Source organism: Mytilus trossulus, chromosome 3, assembly GCF_036588685.1.
Source record: "Mytilus trossulus isolate FHL-02 chromosome 3, PNRI_Mtr1.1.1.hap1, whole genome shotgun sequence".
Classification (NCBI taxonomy): domain Eukaryota; kingdom Metazoa; phylum Mollusca; class Bivalvia; order Mytilida; family Mytilidae; genus Mytilus; species Mytilus trossulus.
The window spans coordinates 18,386,294-18,405,833 of NC_086375.1; the positions used below are offsets into that span (position 1 = coordinate 18,386,294).

Here is a 19,540-nt window from a genome sequence, read left to right on the forward strand (position 1 = left end):
GGATGTAAACAGCTGCATATCATGGTATGTCCTCCGAGCATACGGTCATAGAGCTTCACTCATTAAGTTGATACGTATTACAAAAATAACGAAATACAAAGCATAAAATAGAATATTACTCGTGGTTTCTAGTTCAATTTTAACAAATAAAGGTTCTTCAGACTAAGGTTCATATAACCCATGTTTATCTTTTGATATAAAGAGAGATGTTGATTGATTTGATCTATTCGTAAAGATAAAACAAATAATTTATCAACATAATTGAATAAAACTAAATGCATTAAAGAATAATCTTTATTTGTCATATAAGTAACAAAAGTATTAAAGAATAGTCGAACATGTCTATTTAAAAGGGTGACAGAACTGTACTACAAAAAAATGACGAAACCATCAGTCAAACTAGCATTACTTCGAGACCGCGCTTTTGAAGAAATCAGATGACTAAAAGATTGACCATGCGATACCCTCATTGGTAGTTTATGTCATTAAACACCTCATAGTCTGTCGAGTTATTATTGTGTATGTAGAGTGAACAGGGAATATGTCGTTAAAGTATCAGATAATTAAGAAGAAGCTAAAATTGAAAATTTCATATGTTATAAATATATAAGAGGTGTCTGGCCAAATATATTTACGGTTTGCATTACGTTTTTTAGGGCAGAGACATAACTTAATTTATTAATCGTTTCAAGATGATTAGGTGCTATATATATATATGTTTTGAGGAATTCATATCCCACATTATAAAGTGACATTAATGTACTGGGAGTTTGCGGTTCACACCACTTCTTTATACTGTTCGTACTTAAGTTTCTATACAACAGGGTTTGAAAATAGGTTACATACACGTTTGAAAACATTTCTGTGAGAGATTTCATACTTATTTTATATATCTGATCTGTAACAAGTTGAATCAGATGTTGAAAGTAATTTGTTTATACAGACTATACTATACAGAACTTTGGTTTAGTTATAAGACGTACGTGCAGGTGATCGTGTAAATTTTAAAATAGTTTTTGTTTTTCAATTTAAAAGTGTATTTAAGGTTTGTGGCGGATTTATCAGTTATCTTTAGTAAATGCTTTTCAAATCCCACGAATCTGGTACGAACCTAGACGTAAATAAGTATAGGAATTTGCCATCCGCTCGGTAACACGTTACATAAAAGATGACTTAAACATTTAAAGAAAGTGTTACAGAAATAGCTGATTTTGTGATTTTCACAAAGTATTCTTATCTCTAAATATTCCAGAAGCCAATAAAGTTCAATTACGTGCATTTTTATTATTCATATTATTATTTCGTAAGAATGTTATCTACATTGAGAAGTAATTTGAAGGCTATATATAGTTTGAAGGAGTGCATAACAAAATCACAAATTGAAAGTAACAAATTTCCTGCTATACTTAAACTTTGGGAAATTGAAAATTACTGTACGAAATTCAATGGTTTAAATATTATTCATCGGGTATTTATATATATCCCGTTCAACGTTTGTCATGGTGGGATGGTTCTTTTCAAGTTGTAGGTGTATGTTTACTTATTAAAAACTTGTAATATGTTGTTTGTTAAAGGGAGAATAAAAATACCCGGAAATTGAAGAGAAATATAACGAAGTCATGTCAACTGATTCTTCAGATTCAGACGACACAGAAGATACCAAATTTACAGGTTTTTATTTAGTTTTATTTTTTCTTATTATGTAAAATAACTTTTAATGAATTTAATTTCTTCAAATTCTGTTATAGATGTGCCTTGTGAAATTCACAATGTCTTCACTTTAATGTAGGAATGGTTTTGCGTGCTCTATATAAATAACATCATCGTTTATAGAAACGAAGGAATGGTTTTGCATAATGTTCGCCACCACCCATGAATATATCGGTGAATGCAAAGTTAACTTGTGTATGTTCGAATCGTCAGTCTATTCTGCCTTTTTTCGTACGTTATTAGTATACCTGTATTTTACTTTTCAAGTTCGCAATTTCTGTCCTACAGCTAAGGATTTCAGTGAAACTCTCATAAAATCTATAGATCAAATGGCGTTTGTATAGATATTTTATGTGAACTTATCCAAATTTTCTGTGTACCTATTCTCATGCGTGACCTGGCGTCCACTCACGATCGTCCGTCAACTTTTGCACAAATTTTCTACGCTAAATTGCTAGGTTCTTTACAACTAAGCTTGACCACAGCCATCCTTAAGTATTTGGTTTATAACGGTTTCCAATAAAGCCGCTGGTCAACCAAAATTGACTGTCATGATTAACAAGGAAACATATGGATAGCATGCTCTTATTGTTGTCTCTTTTTAACCGTTTTAGATAGAGAAACTCTTGTAAGACAATTTTTTTTTCAGAATTTATAAATCTGCCTTTTGTCTTTTTTTGGCGAAAAATGATAGAAGACATCGTATAGAAAATGTTTGGCTTTAAATTACAATTTTAATATTTTTTTTGCGTTTACGAAGTATCTTAAAAACTGTATATCAATAAATTGAAAGAAATTGTTTCTCTAAAATGATCAACTAGATGAAATCTACAAATAGAAGACAGCATGACAAAACTGTCAATCTGTGTCTAATGATGAAGAATTCCCATATTACGCAGCGGGTATAGAACTGATTTAAAATAAATATAAAATAAACGATAATAATCATCCTTTTCTAGATTGGATATCTCAGTTTCACACGAAATAAATTTTTACTCAAATTTACGATTAAAGTGCGTTTTTTTTGGTTGTTTTTTTTCCTTTTTGTATGGTGACGTTTTTCTGTGTAATTTCTTACTCGTTCGCCATGCCATGTCTGTAGTGACATTTTATATTTTTTAACTCTTTTTTGTTTAAAGTTGAATAATTAATGAGTTATTGATTTTAGTTTACCATGAATTACTTAAACTAAATCCTTTCAAAGTTACAAGACTTTGTTTAAAAGTTTGACTGTACCTCTACAAATCTTATTTAAAAGGGGATATCGCACACTAATTTTAACAGTGATGTTGTTTATAGAGCATGCAAATTTAGATAACATCTTTGTAGAGTTGTTGATCCCTTGAATAAACTAATGCTAAACATTATGAACTTAGCTCTAGTTTGCTTTCATCGGCCTTTTTTATTATTATTAAAACATTACTTCATGTGTATAGATATAAGGAGAATTTCAACATTCTTACCGTTATCTTTATGATATTTTTTTTTGTTTTCGTTATAAAATTCAGATTTTTCTAAAAATCTGCCGAAATTCAATGATATTTTTCTATGTATTACTGGTGAATTATTGAATCAAGGATTTTTATAACACGAATTACTTAGCACTTTTACTAAATAATTCCATAGATAAAAATAATGGATTAAAAAAAATTAAATAACAAAAATACCAAACTCAGAGAAAAATTCAAATTGGAAAGTCCCTTATCGAATGGCAAAATCAAAAGCTCAAAAACCTAGACCGTAAAATAGAGATGCAATCCGGGTAAAATTATGAATCTTGATATAAACTTATTCCAAAAGGTTACCAACTCAACACTGTTGTTAATTCTTTTAATATTATTTTTTTTCTCTACAAGTATAAGATATATTTATAAAACAAGAATATGTCCCCAGTACACGGATGCCCCATCCGCATTATCATTTTCTATGTTCAGTGGACCGTGAAAATGGGGGGCAGTTTCTAATTTGGCATCAAATTAGAATGGTCATATCATAGGGAACATGTGTAATAAGTTTCAAATTGATTGGTCTTCAACTTCATCAAAAACTACATAGACCATAAACTTTAACCTGAAGCGGGACAGACGAACGGAAGGACGCACAGACCAGAAAACATAATGCACATAAATGGTGCATTAAAACACGTAATTCCAAGACAAATTCAAAAAGGGGGAGTCCATAAAACCTTACAGTTAAAATCAAACAATATCAATGAACGGAACAAGTGAAAAACAGGCGCTGTTCAAAATGTCCCTTGACTATTTAAAGCCTTTAAAAAAAAGTATGGAGTTGCATAAATAGTAGTTCCCAAGAGTAAGGTTAGGTTATTCCTAAACTATAATATCAGGCTTTTTTATATCCCACTTCAGCAGTATCATTTACATTGCAAGTCATTGAAGGACTTGGCCAATAAATTTATAATATAACAAGTCTGATTACTAATTCAATGTTTTATTCTTAATTTTTTGCTTTTTTCTTTTTTCGTTTCCTATTTTTTTCTTTTTAGAAATCGACTCATCACCTGATGGGATTAAATTGAGACAGAAGATATTAACTGTAATTAAAAGGTATGTATTTTTTTTTTATATCTATCTAGCAAGAGTTGTACACCCGAACATTCTGAAAGAGACTTTTGTGTTGTCAACAACAGTATATATTCTTGGCATGCATTTGTCAAGAATATTGTAACTGGTAGCGATGTCGCTAATGACACAGACACGTCAACCAATTCGTGTTGGCAACTGTGAAAGTTAAACTGAGGATTTTCATATCCAAGGAATAGATTACCTTAGCCGTATTTGGCACATTTTTTTTTGGAATTTTGGGTCCTAAATGCTCTTCAACTTTGTACTTGTTTGGCTTTATAACTATTTTGATCTGAGCGTCACTGATGAGTCTTATGAAGACGAAACGCGCGTCTGGTGTATCAAATTATAATCCTGGTACCTTTGATAACCAATTAAAGATATCTGTCATTTTCATCAGAAAGTATGTTTATATAATGTTGCAGTTGGTTTATAAAATTGTGATACAGTTCAGAATAGAGTAAAATAGGGAATTGAAGTGGGTATTGTAGCAAAGGCACAACAACCCCACAAAAGAGTAAAAAAACCATCCCTAGACCAATAATTACGGTGCGCCGAATGGGACTCTTGTGGTTTTGTACTCGAAATTCAATTTTGTACGGACAAAAGTGACTTTTGTTCAACAAAAATGAGTTCAGTTTAACAAAATTTGTAACAAACTACGAATTTAAAATTTTGTCATACAAAACTATCTTTCAGTGGACAAAAGTCACTTTCGTCATGACAAAATTCATTTTTGTTATACAGACTTGACTTTTGTTACCTAATTTGAAAATTGGGCGACAAAAGTCAATTTTGTATGCAAATTAGTTTAGGTTGGATTCTGTGAACTACTTTGCATACAAAATCGACTATTGTTACACAAAATTGACTTTTGTGAGACAAAATTGACAAAATTCAATTTTGTCTCACAAAATTGAGACAAAATTCAATTTTGTCAATTTTGTCTCACAAAAGTCAATTTTGTCTCACAAAAGTCAATTTTGTCTCACAAAAGTCAATTTTGTCTCACAAAAGTCAATTTTGTCTCACAAAAGTCAATTTTTGCTCACAAACGTCAATTTTGTCTCACAAAAGTCAATTTTGTCTCACAAGTCAATTTTGTCTCACAAGTCAATTTTGTCTCACAAGAGTCAATTTTGTCTCACAAAAGTCAATTTTGTCTCACAAAAGTCAATTTTGTCTCACAATAGTCAATTTTGTCTCACAAAACTTAATTTTGTCTCACACAATTGACTTTTGTGTTTTAATTTCCATATCAGGTAACAAAAGTCAATTTTGTATGCAAATAAGTTTATATTTGCATACCTTTTTGACAAAATTGACTTTTGTGAAAACTGAATTTTGTCTACAAAAATGAATTTTGTCATCACAAAATTGAAGTTCTCTTAAAAGAAGTCTGTATCACATAGTTTTGTAAGACAAAAATGATTTTGTTATGACAAAATTGAATTTTGTACAAAACCACAAGAGTCCCATTCGGCGCCCCGTAATAATTGGTCTTCAACACAGCGAGAAAATCCCGCCCCAGGAGAAGGACATTCATTTTGTCACTTTTGTCAAATAAGGAAAGATAACTCTCACATAAGGGAAGATTACTCAGTTAAAATAATTTTATAATAGAAAGTGAATTTACCTTATTTATTAAATATGTAGCAAGAAAACAAGTGGTGACCTCATTTTTATCTTATCTGAAAGCATGTTATAAGAGCTATCTTCTCGCGTTTCATCTTTAATTTATATGGTGTAGTATTCATTTTATCATAAAATTAGATTTTCTCATGCAGAATCTATACCGTGTGAAAATCTGACACTTTTACACAACCTGCAGCCTGCAGCGTGGAAATTATTATAATTTTTTAAAAGTTCATTTTTACAAGTTACTAAAAAAATTATGGATTATAATTAAGACTCCCAAGCCACATTAAGTGAGATCTTTTTCACTTTTGAATTGTGTCAAGATTTTCCATACCAGAACTTTCTATAGACATTGGTAACTTATTTGTAGTTTTATTTCTTATAATATGATTTTCTGTCGTTCTTAAATGCTAATTCTGACATAAATGTATGTATTAATAGTAAAACAACGCCAACTGCATTTGATTTATTCATAAATATAAACATATAAATAGATTGTTTTGTTCTTTTACTTTTATTTGCTTAATGAGATATGTTTTCAAATTTAATAAAGTTTTTATGTACACACACATAAAATCTTGCATCAATTGCTTTAAAAAATGATTCCTTGTGTAACTTAAAATGCAAAAGACAGGAAAGGCAAAAGTATGTTGCCAAATTATTAAATGAATACTGGTATAAAGAAATATGTTACTCAGACGTTGCATGAAAAGTGTTATTAGATTGTGGATTTAATCTAATTCATTTTAGTATATCCATTTTTAGAATAAGAATAAATAGGAAGTCTAGTACTCGTCTTCGAAATGGTAAATCTGTTAAAGGAAGACAAAATGAAGCAGAAACGAATCCTACAGAAGACAAGGAATGCCAACCCGTTCTAGAATCAAATGATTACAATTTGAGTTGGAGAAAGCCAGGCCTTGCGGTTTTCATCATTAATTCAAGGTTTGAACATCAACCGTACAGGCCATTTGCAGAAACAGACTGCCATTATATGGTAAAACTTTTTAAGCATTTAGGCTTTGAAGTACGTCTTCTAAAAGACCTGAAAGGACAGGACTTGTGGAGAGAGCTGATAGGTGAGTAAAATTTATATTCAACCAATTGCTAAGTAACACAGAAAACTTTAAATGATACACACACAAAAATAAATACATGTCTCTCGGTAGATAAGGCTTCATGATTTTTGTTTATACTTGTAGGATTAAACGCTTTTTAAGGAACTTATTGATGTATATAAAACTCGAACAATTCACCCGCACAAAAATATAAGACGCAAGGATTTTTATTAAATTTTTGTAAGTGACTTGTATGTTTTTTACAAGTTATCATTTTGAACATATCATAATGTGTACAAAAAAAATGTAAAAATCATAATTTGTGTTTAGACTTTGTACAAATTATGATTTGTATTTAGACTTTGTACACACTATAATTTGTATTTAGACTTTGTACAAAAAGTGCCTGTACAGTTTGTACAGAAAAATCACTTATGACTTGTACAATGATATATGATATGTATTTTGGTGTGCGATATTAATTCCGGTGAATTGAAAGACTGTGCAAAGTGGAGACTACTGAAAAGATTAAAAATGAATTTTCTGAGCGGGAAAAATGTTCAAAATGGCATTGTGTTCTGGTTTGTGTCATATTAACTTTAAAGTTTTCCAATTTAGAAATACAGACATCGATAACAACTGAATATGACTGCTTTGTTTGTGTTATAAGTTCGCACGGTGCAGAACTACCATTGTCCAGATTTGGGGATTCACAGAGAAAACTCCGTGAGCATGTTATATATACAAGGGATGGATCTATTCCAACAGATAAAATTCTGAACATTTTTAATGACGAAGGTTGTAAAAATCTTCAAGGAAAACCACGCATATTCTTTATACAGGTAGATATATTAACTTTATGTTTTTACGTTACCTCAAAGAAACGTTATATATGTAACTATTTTTTTGCACTAAAGCTATAAAACACAAGAGTGCACACACTGAAATATCTCGCCTTCTTTACTAATCATTGATATTATGTGGATAGTCCTAATTATAAAGCTCTATTACAACTGTCACATAAACCAAGAAAACTAAACATTGACCTTTGAACCATGAAAATGAGGTCAAGGTCAGATGAACCATGCCAGGTAGGCATGTATAGCTAACAATTCTTCCATACAACAAATAAAATTGTCTTATTGCTTATAGTTTAAGAAAAACAGACCAAAACACAAAAGCTTAACACTGAGCAATTAACCGTAAAAAATGAGGTCAAGGTCAAATAAAACCTACGCGACTGACATGTAGATCTTGAAATATTTCCAAACACCAAATATAGTTGACCTATTGCATATAGTATAAGAAAAAAAAGGCCAAAACTCAAAAACTTAACTTTGACCACTGAACCATGAAAATAAGGTCAAGGTCAGATGACACCTGCCAGGTAGACCTGTACACCTTACAACCATTCCATACACAAAATATAGAAGACCTATTGCATACAGTATAAGAAAAATAGACCAAAACACAAAAACTTAACTATAACCACTGAACCATGAAAATGAGGTCAAGGTCAGATGACACCTGCCAGATGGACATGTACACCTTACAGTGCTTCCATACACCGAATATAATAGACCTATTGCTTATAGTATCTCAGATATGGACCACCAAAACTTAACCTTGTTCACTGATCCATGAAATGAGGTCGAGGTCAAGTGAAAACTGTCTGACGGGCAAGAGGACCTTGTAAAGTGCGCATATAGTAAATACAGTTATCCTATTACTTATAATAAGAGAGAATTTAACATTACAAAAAATCTTAACTTTTTTTTCAAGTTGTCACTGAACCATGAAAATGAGGTCAAGGACATTGGACATGTGACTGACGAAAACTTCGTAACATGAGGCATCCATATACGAAGTATGAAGCATCCAGGTCTCCCACCTTCTAAAATATAAAGCTTTTAAGAAGTGAGCTAACACCGCCACCGCCGCCGCCGGATCACTATCCCTATCCCTATGTCGAGCTTTCTGCGACAAAAGTCGCAGGCATGACAAAAACTAGTTTACAAACGTATAACTAATCACAATCTATTGTGGCATTGTTAATATATAAAAGGAGATGTGTTATGATTGCCAATGGGACAACTGTCCACAAGAGACCAAAATGACACAGACATTAACAACTATAGGTCACCGTACGGTCATCAACAATAGGCAAAGCCCATACCACATAGTCAGCTATAAATGGCCTCGATATGACAATGTAAAACAATTCAAACGAGAAAACTAACGGCCTTATTTGAACGAAAAACAAATATGAAACACATAAACAAACGACAACCACTGAAATACTGGATGCTGATTATTAAAGCCATTATGCACAAAATATTTGTTGAGTCTGTCATAATTATTTGTATGTTTGTATGAATTTTAACGGTTGTTAGCCATTCGTTCTGTTGGTTGATATAGTCGGGGGAAATCTGTCAGCAGTATGACGGTTGTTATCCATTCGTTCTGCTGGTTGATATAGTCGGTGAAATCTGTCAGCAGTATGACGGTTGTTAGCCATTCGTTCTGCTGGTTGATATAGTCGGTGAAATCTGTCAGCAGTATGACGGTTGTTATCCATTCGTTCTGTTGGTTGATATAGTCAAGCATCTGTCAGCAGTATGACGGTTGTTATCCATTCGTTCTGCTGGTTGATCTAGTCGAGCGTTTCATTTTGAGAGGTTTGATGGACTTCGCCTTTTTTGAGAATCCTTTGAGCTCTCTACTTTTGTTAATACAATCAATTTTCTTAGTTCTACTATTTAATATATTTTTTTTATTCAAAGGCTTGTAGATGTGTTATGGGAGCAGACGAGGATTTAGATGTCGACAAAGGTGTAGACATTGAAGTTACACGAACTCGCATTCACGAACAAGATTATCCTGTTTTCCATTTTAAAAGAAGAAGTAAATATAATTTTGACAACACAAAAGATGAAGTAAAAAAAGCTAGCAAATCAGATAAAAATGAAAATTGTGATTTCGTATTAGACGAGAAGTTACTTACTACAAGTAAAGCAGATACGAGAGGAAGACCAGAAGACCATCATAGAAAAGTTAGCAGTAGAAGGTTTCATTCCACAGAACCAGCTTCATTTTGTTTTATACCATGTCATGAAGATTTTCTTGTTATGTTTTCTAGTGCATCTGGTTAGTACGACGAAAGAACTTCTAGTATCATTTCGATTAGGAAATTGTAACAGGATTTTGTGTCAACTAGAATTAAGTCGCATTCGAGTAGCATTTGAATTTCTTCATTTTTTTTAATTTGTAATGTTTGGTGTCGACTGTTTGAGCGTCAAGTAAAGATGGAATATCTACAAACACATATTAAGTACTGTTGAGTAAACTTGTTTGCTTTATATCGATAATTGCAATTAAAATACAGTTGAAGGTAAATTTTAAATGCATGTGTATACAGTTTTTAGATTTTTAACTGGCTTTTAAACAGTATGCCTCCCCTGTTTCTCGACTTAATCAATAAAGTATTCTCTTCTTTTGCAGAACGAATAGCTTGGTCTGACAGTGGCAAAGGTGGTTGGTTAATGTACTGTATCTATAAGGTTTTTAAGGGTCTTTTAAACGCAGAATTTAAAACTGATCTACTATATATCTTGGTAGGAGTTTGTGATAAAATGGCTCGAGGACTGGCAGCAGGAACACCATCAGATCCTCTTCGAAATAGGACAAAATCAGCAGCAACAATCTATCACATGTTGACAAAGGATATTTATTTACAACCGAAACATGTAATGAAACAGTCAGTTTGCAGTGGACAGTTTGAGGGAAAGTTGACTGATACAAGGACTTTAAAACAACAGAATATAAGAAAATGAATATCTTGTTAAATATGCAAGACACATGGTTTTATTCCTGTTCGTTTGTTCAAGACCAAAGGATATAAATAAAAGAGGCATACGTTATAACAAATGCAGTAAAACCCATGGAAAGTTTAAAACGAGACTGCACACGCTGCAATATCTCGCCTGCTTTTCTGACCATAAAATTCAAAATATAAATTTTTATTCTAAGTATATATATATCAAACAAACTTTACATGATCCAAGAAAATGATTTCAATGTCAGACATACAATCATTCCATACCTAGAATATAAATGACATATTGCCTATAGTATACAATAAACTTTATATTGGTCAAGGAACCATGAAAATGAGGTCAATGTTAGGAAAGCACTACCTGACAGATATGAATACCTTACAATCATTTTGTTGATCAAACTATTGCATGATATAATATTATATATATCTAAGAAGCAAACATAAGCAATAAAAATTATCATAGTCCAATGAACCATGCAAATGAAGTCAATAGTTATCAAAGGTACCAGGATTATAATTTAGTACGCCAGACGCGTCTACGCCTGCCAGACAGACATATTCCCCTTGCTTACAATAAATTCATATTTGGTAGTACTAAATATAGTTAACCTATTGCTCAATGTTTAAGAAAAACCTATAAAAATACAAAAACTTTACATTGAGCAATGAACCGTGAATATCAGTTCAAGTTCAATTTAAAACATGCCAGACTCGCTGGTGGTATTAAGCGGATGGTCATAAGGCAGCAACCATTTGATTTTCTGGGGGGGGCTGTTTTTTTTTTGGAAAAAAAAGTTTGTTTCCAGTTTTGGGAGAAAAAATAGTTTGTTTCTAATCCTGAGAATAAAAAATTGTTTGTTTCACCCTCAGCTGCCACTATATGAAATGCTAAAATTGAAAGAAAAAAAAATGTTTTCGACTTGTCGCCAAAAAAATAGATTGATTTTCGCCGAAGGTTTGTCCAAAAAAAAATGTTGAGGACAGTCGTAACGAAACTAACAACTATAGGTCGCTGTACAAGCTTCAACAATGAGCAAAATCCATATAGCATAGTCAGCTATAAAAGGCCCCAAAACAATTTAAGCGATAAATACAACGGCCTGATTTATGCACAAATCAGACCAAATATAATATACAACAACAAACGACAATCACTGAATTACGGGCCACTGACTATGGACAGGCACATTCCCTTTTCTTAGCCCTTATTTCAATCCAGGTATTTTTTAAACTTCTAAACATTGTATAGGGGCGGGATCAATATACCGTTATTTAAATATCAGACCGTACTAGTTACCGGAACTTTAGATACGTCAAACATGGTACTACATATCTGGAAAAGGCAAAGTATGTACTCAATTTTAGAATTCGTTCATACATTTTTGTATTATTCAGAATTGTCAGTCAATATGTGTTCTACAAGGCTCGCCAGTCTTTCACCCTTCATTTGATACCTTATTACCTAAAATATACTCTACAATTTTTTATATTTTATTTCTACACCTATCTGCAGGAACAATTTTATTTAAAATATGTATGTAACTTTCATGTACGTTCTTTTGTCACCGGGTCTGAATTCTCAGAGGTTCTATACCTTCTGGTAATCAAGTTACGCGCCTACACAAAAGAATTTAAACCATGTTGGAGAAAAAAGGCAGAGACATCCTTGCAAGCTCTATTTAAGTCTTACTAATTTTATGGAGACAAACTCAAATGAGCTATAACTAAATGAAGAGGAAACGGAAAGAAAAAGATACTCCTTCTTCAATGATTCGGCAATAGTCAGACTCTTTTTGAAAGACTTCGTGGCTATAGAAAAGAGGTTTTCAATAAAAAAAAAAAATAGTTCTGTAATACTCTGTCTGGGTGTAATTACTTTTACTGCTTCTTCGGCAGTGTTGACAGTCAATTCTGCATCTTACACTGTAGTGTAGACTGTGTTTCTCCACAGATCAGTTAAAGCTGTTACCATAGTGATGCTCAATTGTTGTTTATTGATGTATTATACCTGCTTTATACATATTCTATGCTTCGTTTGTCAAACAATGGAAAATATTTACTAAACATTGGAAATATTATCTCAATTTATAGCTGATGCTTATCGTGCTTCTCCCTAAGATTCTGAATTAGTGTTAGTCCTGTCCACAAAGACTTCATTATTTGCTTCAAATTGACAATTCAGTAACAACAACTCCAAAAAGGTCGTCCAATTTCTCTCAAAATTTACCTTAGGACCTTATTTTGCTGAATACGATTGCTTTATAGTTCCTACGTTTTTTTTCAAAAATAAACTGCCAGTTGACATAAAATTCAGAAAAAGACAATCTCATGGACAGCAACATTGCTTATAAATCCAGACTCTGGACCATGATCTAGTGGACAAGGGCTCAAAATAGTTTACAAATTGAGATATACTGATATTAGATAGCTTCTTACAAAATATCATTTATCAATCACATGTAGATCCTATCCAATCGACTTAATAGGATTTAAAATCTAAAATTTAAATCAGTTATCGGTAGTGCTCATACCACTGTCCGTCGTTATACTACATCGTCAAGTAATAGTATTTGGTTTCTAGTTGGATTATCGATCTTTGCAAGTGATTGATTTACCCATAATCCTCCTTTTTGACGTCGACATTTAGGAAAAGCAGACGCATTTTTTAGCCATAGATTTATCTTCTAAAAAATCGGAACCAATCTGACACATAAGTTGTTAAAAACCTTATTTGTTTTAAAACTGTTTCAAATAATATTTATCAATGATTTAATTGTCGTTTATTTTGACTCGATGGATACAATTGTCGAAGGGTCATGGCAAATTATAATTTTTGAAGACGGCATGGTCAGGTTTTGTCGTCATTCCGAGAAGAAAATAGATTACTACTACATCAAATTATTTCTAAATTTTATTTCCGATATGCAATTTTGACAATTTGAATTTAGTTCAAATTTAGAGCAAACTTCTAAATCTAAATTTAGCATTATTTTGGTTGATTAGAGACGCACGTTAAAAGTTGAGATGGCTGGATTATTGAATACAAAATAAAATATTGTTTGCTTTACGATGGATGGGCCATTGGCATTGGCAAATCTTATATTCATTGTTTTTGTTCTCGTGCTTTGAGACACGATCGGCCACAGCAGAATCAGCAAATGCGTTGTTTTTTTGTTGTTGTTTCTTTTGCATTGTTTTAATTCTTATATGTTCATATACATATTTACATAATTTATCATAGCATGTCTTTTTCAGTTTAAAATGCTCAAGGTATCTGGTAGGAAGAGGCGACAATGTGTTCAACATAGGCTAAGAAAACTTTTTGCGTTCAAACATTGATGGAGATTCGAGTGTTAACATATATATTGAGGGTCCAGTAGCAACAACTTTACACAGTTCAGAGGTTATGTCTATGACTTACTATGGCTCCGGTATTCACGACCGCTACTTCTAGTTCTGCTGATGATAATCAGGTAATTTTCCAGTTTTTCAAAATTCATCTCCGTGTAGTATTAAGGACAATGATGAGCTTGCAAGAAATGTCGATAAGTTAAATCATTTCAGGCGAATATGTTGATCTGGCCTTACCATTAGCTTATTCAGAGGCCTCTTATGTGGATAATTAGAAAGTCGTTATTTCACAGGACTTGTGATACCCCCCCAAAAAAGGGGGGTCTTCCTTTATTTTTATATGTAAGAATGTGACACAGAAACAGGCCCCTTATTTTCATGTCTTGCTGATTAGAACAAGGTTGCTTTTTCTTGCACTGCTGTCGGGAACAGGTTTAATTTTTAAACAATTGAATTAAAAAGAACAGATTGGATACTGGATATTGAAACACGTATGTTTTTTGCTTACATTGATAAACTGATTGATGACAGGATTTATATTTCTGAACTAGTCTAGAAAATAAAGGTCTCTGGCCAGACTAAGGTATACATTTTACAAGCGTGTCTAGAACAGGGTATACATTTTCGCATTCTAAGCATGTCTAGAAGGTGATTTTTTTTCTACAATATTTCTGTTTAGAACGGTATGTTTTGCAACGTTTTCTGGTTAGAACGGGTATGATTTAGAAAGTGCTGTCGGCACAGTTATACCTGAAAAGATAGTCAGTAACCCCCCTCCCCCGGAATACAACCAAGACAGCAACAAAACAGAAATTTACACAATAGGTACATTGGGTAACTGGACAGATGCGTTTTTTAGTCTATATTAGTATATTTTGTACTACTGATCACTCGACTGTTTTCAAGATTTACTCAAGTACATACATAGTATATGGCTAGGCGCTAAGTGGTGCGCACTAGGATGGAAGTCGTACGATGAAAAATTTCGTCTCAGAATGTCACAGGATCCAGCTGGTTCTTGGGCTGTTGTTGACCCTGACTTATGGCTACTCAATATGTATTCTCCGTCTAGTATTGGTAATGGCAATAAGAATGGGGTCCTTAAAATGTTTCGCATTCAAATACCAAGGTTTATGCGGGGTTCATTCATGTGCTTATACTCATTCTTGTTTAAGTTGCTTTGAGGAACACCCACTTATGATTCAGTGTCCCATACAAGACTGTTTTCCTGAAGGCAGGCAAAAATGTAAGATTTAAGCAAACTAGGCCTCTGTTTAGACCGAGAGTTAAGGCACGTGTAAGCAACTCGTTGCAGTATCTCGTCAATACGAACTCGTATACTGGAAAAATTGAAGTGAATTTTTAGCAAATGCTATTACAATTGATCTTAAAGAGATATCAAATTGAGAATTTTTGTTATGTTAATCTTATGTTTAATTTTGTATAGAAGTTGGATTCAATGCATTGATTTCGAATCCAAACTGATGTATCATCTATTGGATAAAGGGTGGACTCAAATAAACACAACTGAATTAAACGTAAATTCGTATTACTATCATGTAAAATCAATCAAGAGCTATACTGGGATCAGATACTTTTAATCTTATTAAAATTTTTGTTGAAAGATAATTTTAACCTCTCAATTTAGCAACATTTTTTTTTATCATTATTTATTAAGATTATATTAAAACCAAGCACTATATTTGATGATTAACAAGCAAATATCAAAGTTAGTAAGGATGTTGATTCGTGCTCTAGTATTGTTATTAATGGTAATTAATTTCAGATTTGAGCGTTGTATATTCAAGGCTCAAGTAATGCAGCTGCAGATTGTCTGTCTCGTTTTCGGGTGATCCGATCCCGTACATTGGGACCGGAAGCATTTATCATACCACACATAACTTTCATATGGTCATTTCGAAACTGGAATAGACTTTCAAATACACAATTCGGTAGTAGATAGTACGAAAAGTTTACACGGGCTTTACATTTGTTAAACAGTTTCGGGAAAGATTTTGGTCTTGCCAATGTATGGCTTATGTCCTTGCAGGACGTTGTGCTTTTACTGCATATATTTTAAATTAGGATTTGCTAATTGAACAATACGTACACATCGATTAGCTTGATCTGGCTTAAGCATTTACAATAAGCTAAATGTTTATGAAGACTTTACTAAAAATTTACAGTAAGCGTTGGTTTGGAGCGTTCAGGGTTGCTTCAGATGGACAGTAGGTTGACTTTTTAAGAGAGATATTGCATCGTAATTTGTCAATATTATCAGGTATATGAAGTTCTGCATACGAAAGCTATGATATTCCAGGCTGTTTTTTCCTGGGCTTGTCGTGGTCTGTTTATGTATGGTTGGGGAGTTGACAGTTCAAAATATGAGCAATACATGGTCTACAAATCATGCTTTAAACAAGACTGATGTCAAAATTTACAAGAAATATGTAGAAACTCATTTGGTTTATCTAAGACCGATCAGTTTGGTAGAGGGTTAACTATAGAATAGAGTCTTAATATTAAAGTGCAACCTGAATTATAACAAACAATAACATTCATATATACAAGTAATACAGCCAGCCAAATAAGCTTATGATGCACTGTACATTGTGTATCATTATTGAAAGTTGAATAAATAAATATAGTTCAAATTTACACGCAAATTATAGCAAGGCACGTTATCAGTTGATCACAGATTGTCTGAAGGTAAAACAGTTCAAAATAATATACAACTATACACATTCTTCCTGAGCAATTAGACAAATGCTTTGCTATTTGCCAGATAGACTTGTAGTAGGTGGACCGCTATTTTGTCTTTTGATGGTTAGCTAGTTTGACTAAATACCAATTTTCTACAATACTCAAAATATGATCTCTACATGTTTTAGGTATTAAACATTCTCGGTGTTCGTCGAACTCATTCAACATAGGTATGGACCTATAATGGTTACTTCTATAAATTGTGACTTGGATGGATTTGCGTTACATATACGAATTCCCAGTTCATTGTGTGTATGTTGCCGATTCTCCTATAAGGGTTTGGATTGTTAGGTCGTCAATATTAAGAATGTGATTTTGGAAGCAAGACAACGACCGGGAGGAGGTAATTTGGCTTTGAAAGGTCGGAAGTGAAAATTTGATGGTAGGTTTGTTTTTTACCGATGGCTAACTATCTCTAAGGTGAAGAATATTCTAATGCGAAGATTGGAAGATCCTCACAGCTATATTACAGTGCACATTGGGAAATGATATATTTAAAATATCAAACTAGGTTACTTTCATCATTAGCTAGTTCAATTTATATCAAGGTTATATATTGATTTGCCTGTTACAACTTGATTTGGTCTCGAGTTTTATTGCCAAGACTGCAATGACGGTCTTCAAACATTACATTATATATATATAGATTAGACCGTTGGTTTTCCCGTTTGAATGGTTTTGCACTAGTAATTTTGGGGCAATTTATAGCTTGTTGTTCGGTGTGGGCCAGGGCTCCGTGTTGGGGGCCTACATTTACCTATAATGGTTTACGTTTTTTTAAATTGTTGTTAGGATGGATAGTTGTCACATTGGCACTCACACCACATCTTCCTATATCTATTTGACAGTTTTTAGTTGCCTAACTTATATATGTTCTTAGTGAACAGTTAAAAGAAATATCAACATTATTGGGCTGTTTTATAATTAATACAAATAGTTGCTTGTTAATTTACAATTTATATCATATAATGGCATATTCATTTATCAGAAAATTATTTTAATCAAATTTTGCTTGAAATGGCACAGCTATGCGCAGCTCCCCCCAATTTTATTGGCGGTTGACGGTTCTGTGAAAATTTTAACTAGGCTAAAATTGTCGCAGCACCGCCAATTTGGCAGATTTCGCTGCGCTTAGATAACATATTTGCAGTTTACAGACTTATTGTAATCGTATGATAGCATTAGCCTCTGATTTCCAGGGTTAATAGCTTATCTTGAACTTCCCCTTTTCATATATGGTCTGCCACCTCAAACATATTCGGCGATCATCATATAACATTTTCAAAGACACATATGCATTTTTATCAGTTAATTTTAGTTCATATATCTACATGTATCACAAATTGCATTTCATATAATAGTACATATATCATATCACAAATTGCATTTCATATAACAGTACATATATCATATCTGTTAATAAATGCTGTGGCCATTTCCTGCCAATACCAATCTTGTTATTTTTTATGAGCATCTAAGATAAACAGAAAACTTAACATTAACAAGCATTCTGTGAGTATTGCATGGCAATACAAAGTTCCTACCCGTTAAAAATTCATTGTAACAGAACAAAATTCTAACTTGATCTTTAACTTATCATGGTGCAAACTACATAAAAATGTCAAGTTAATTTCTTTAAGCATGACGAAAAAAAACTGTTGAAAACTGAATTTTCAATGTTCAAATACCAAACTCTGCACTAAATCATCAGACTGGAACAAAATTCTAACTTGATCTGTAACTTGTCATGATAAAATTATAAACTAATAATCAAATCATCTTTAAGAAGAACAAACTAGAGGCTCTAAAAAGCATGTGTCGCTCACCTTGGTCTATGTGCAGATCATAAACGAAAGGACACAGATGGATTCGTGACAAAATTGTGTTTTGGTGATGGTGATGTGATTTTAGGTCTTATTTTACTGAAATTCTTGCTGCTCACAATTATAATTAACTATAATGAGCTTGTCCCAGAAGCAAAATTTATGAAAATTGACTGTAAAGAGCAATATCTCCTAATGGGGTCAACTGACCATTTTGATCATGTTAACTTATTTGTAGGCCTTACTTTGCTGTACATAATTGCTGTTTACGGTTTATCTCAATCTATAAATATCTTCTTAAGGGGTCAACTGACCATTTTGATCATGTTAACTTATTTGTAGGCCTTACTTTGCTGTACATAATTGCTGTTTACGGTTTATCTCAATCTAGATAACAATCAAAAGCTGCAACTTTTTCTCAAAATTACCAGTTCAGAGGCAACCCAACAACCGGTTGCCTGATTGGTCTCACAATTTCAAGGACAGATAGACCTTGACCTAACGAACGAATTTATCCAGTCAGGTTTGCTCTATACATGTCTTGTATTATTTTAATTTTAGTTTCTTGTGTACAATTTGGAATTTACTATGGCGTTAATTATCACTGAACTAGTATATATTTGTTTAGGGGCCAGTTGAAGGACGCCTCCTGGTGCAGGAATTTCTTGCTACATTGAAGACCTATTGGTGACCTTCTGCTGTTGTTTTTTCTATGGTCAGGTTGTTGTCTCTTTGACACATTCCCCATTTTCATTCTCAATTTTATGATTTGGT

The 19,540-nt window shown here is 32.8% G+C and overlaps 2 protein-coding genes across 2 annotated transcripts in view; both read left to right on the forward strand.

Moving 5' to 3' along the window:
* LOC134710313 (protein stum homolog) overlaps positions 1 to 19,540 on the forward strand; it is a 338,001-nt gene that overhangs the window by 278,054 nt on the left and 40,407 nt on the right. The window lies entirely within an intron of this gene.
* LOC134710309 (uncharacterized) lies at positions 1,432 to 11,301 on the forward strand. The gene is made up of 6 exons (XM_063570615.1): positions 1,432 to 1,671; positions 4,217 to 4,277; positions 6,699 to 7,012; positions 7,610 to 7,833; positions 9,775 to 10,138; positions 10,493 to 11,301. The coding sequence occupies exons 1-6, from the start codon at positions 1,620 to 1,622 to the stop codon at positions 10,822 to 10,824; spliced, it is 1,347 nt and encodes a 448-aa protein (XP_063426685.1). The 5' UTR covers positions 1,432 to 1,619; the 3' UTR covers positions 10,825 to 11,301.

Coding starts and splice junctions, on each gene's coding strand:
- LOC134710309 (XM_063570615.1), top strand. CDS start 1,620: ATGTCAACTGATTCTTCAGATTCAGACGACACAGAAGATACCAAATTT. Junction 4,278..6,698: donor ATATTAACTGTAATTAAAAG/GTATGTATTTTT, acceptor ATCCATTTTTAG/AATAAGAATAAATAGGAAGT. Junction 7,834..9,774: donor CACGCATATTCTTTATACAG/GTAGATATATTA, acceptor TTTTATTCAAAG/GCTTGTAGATGTGTTATGGG.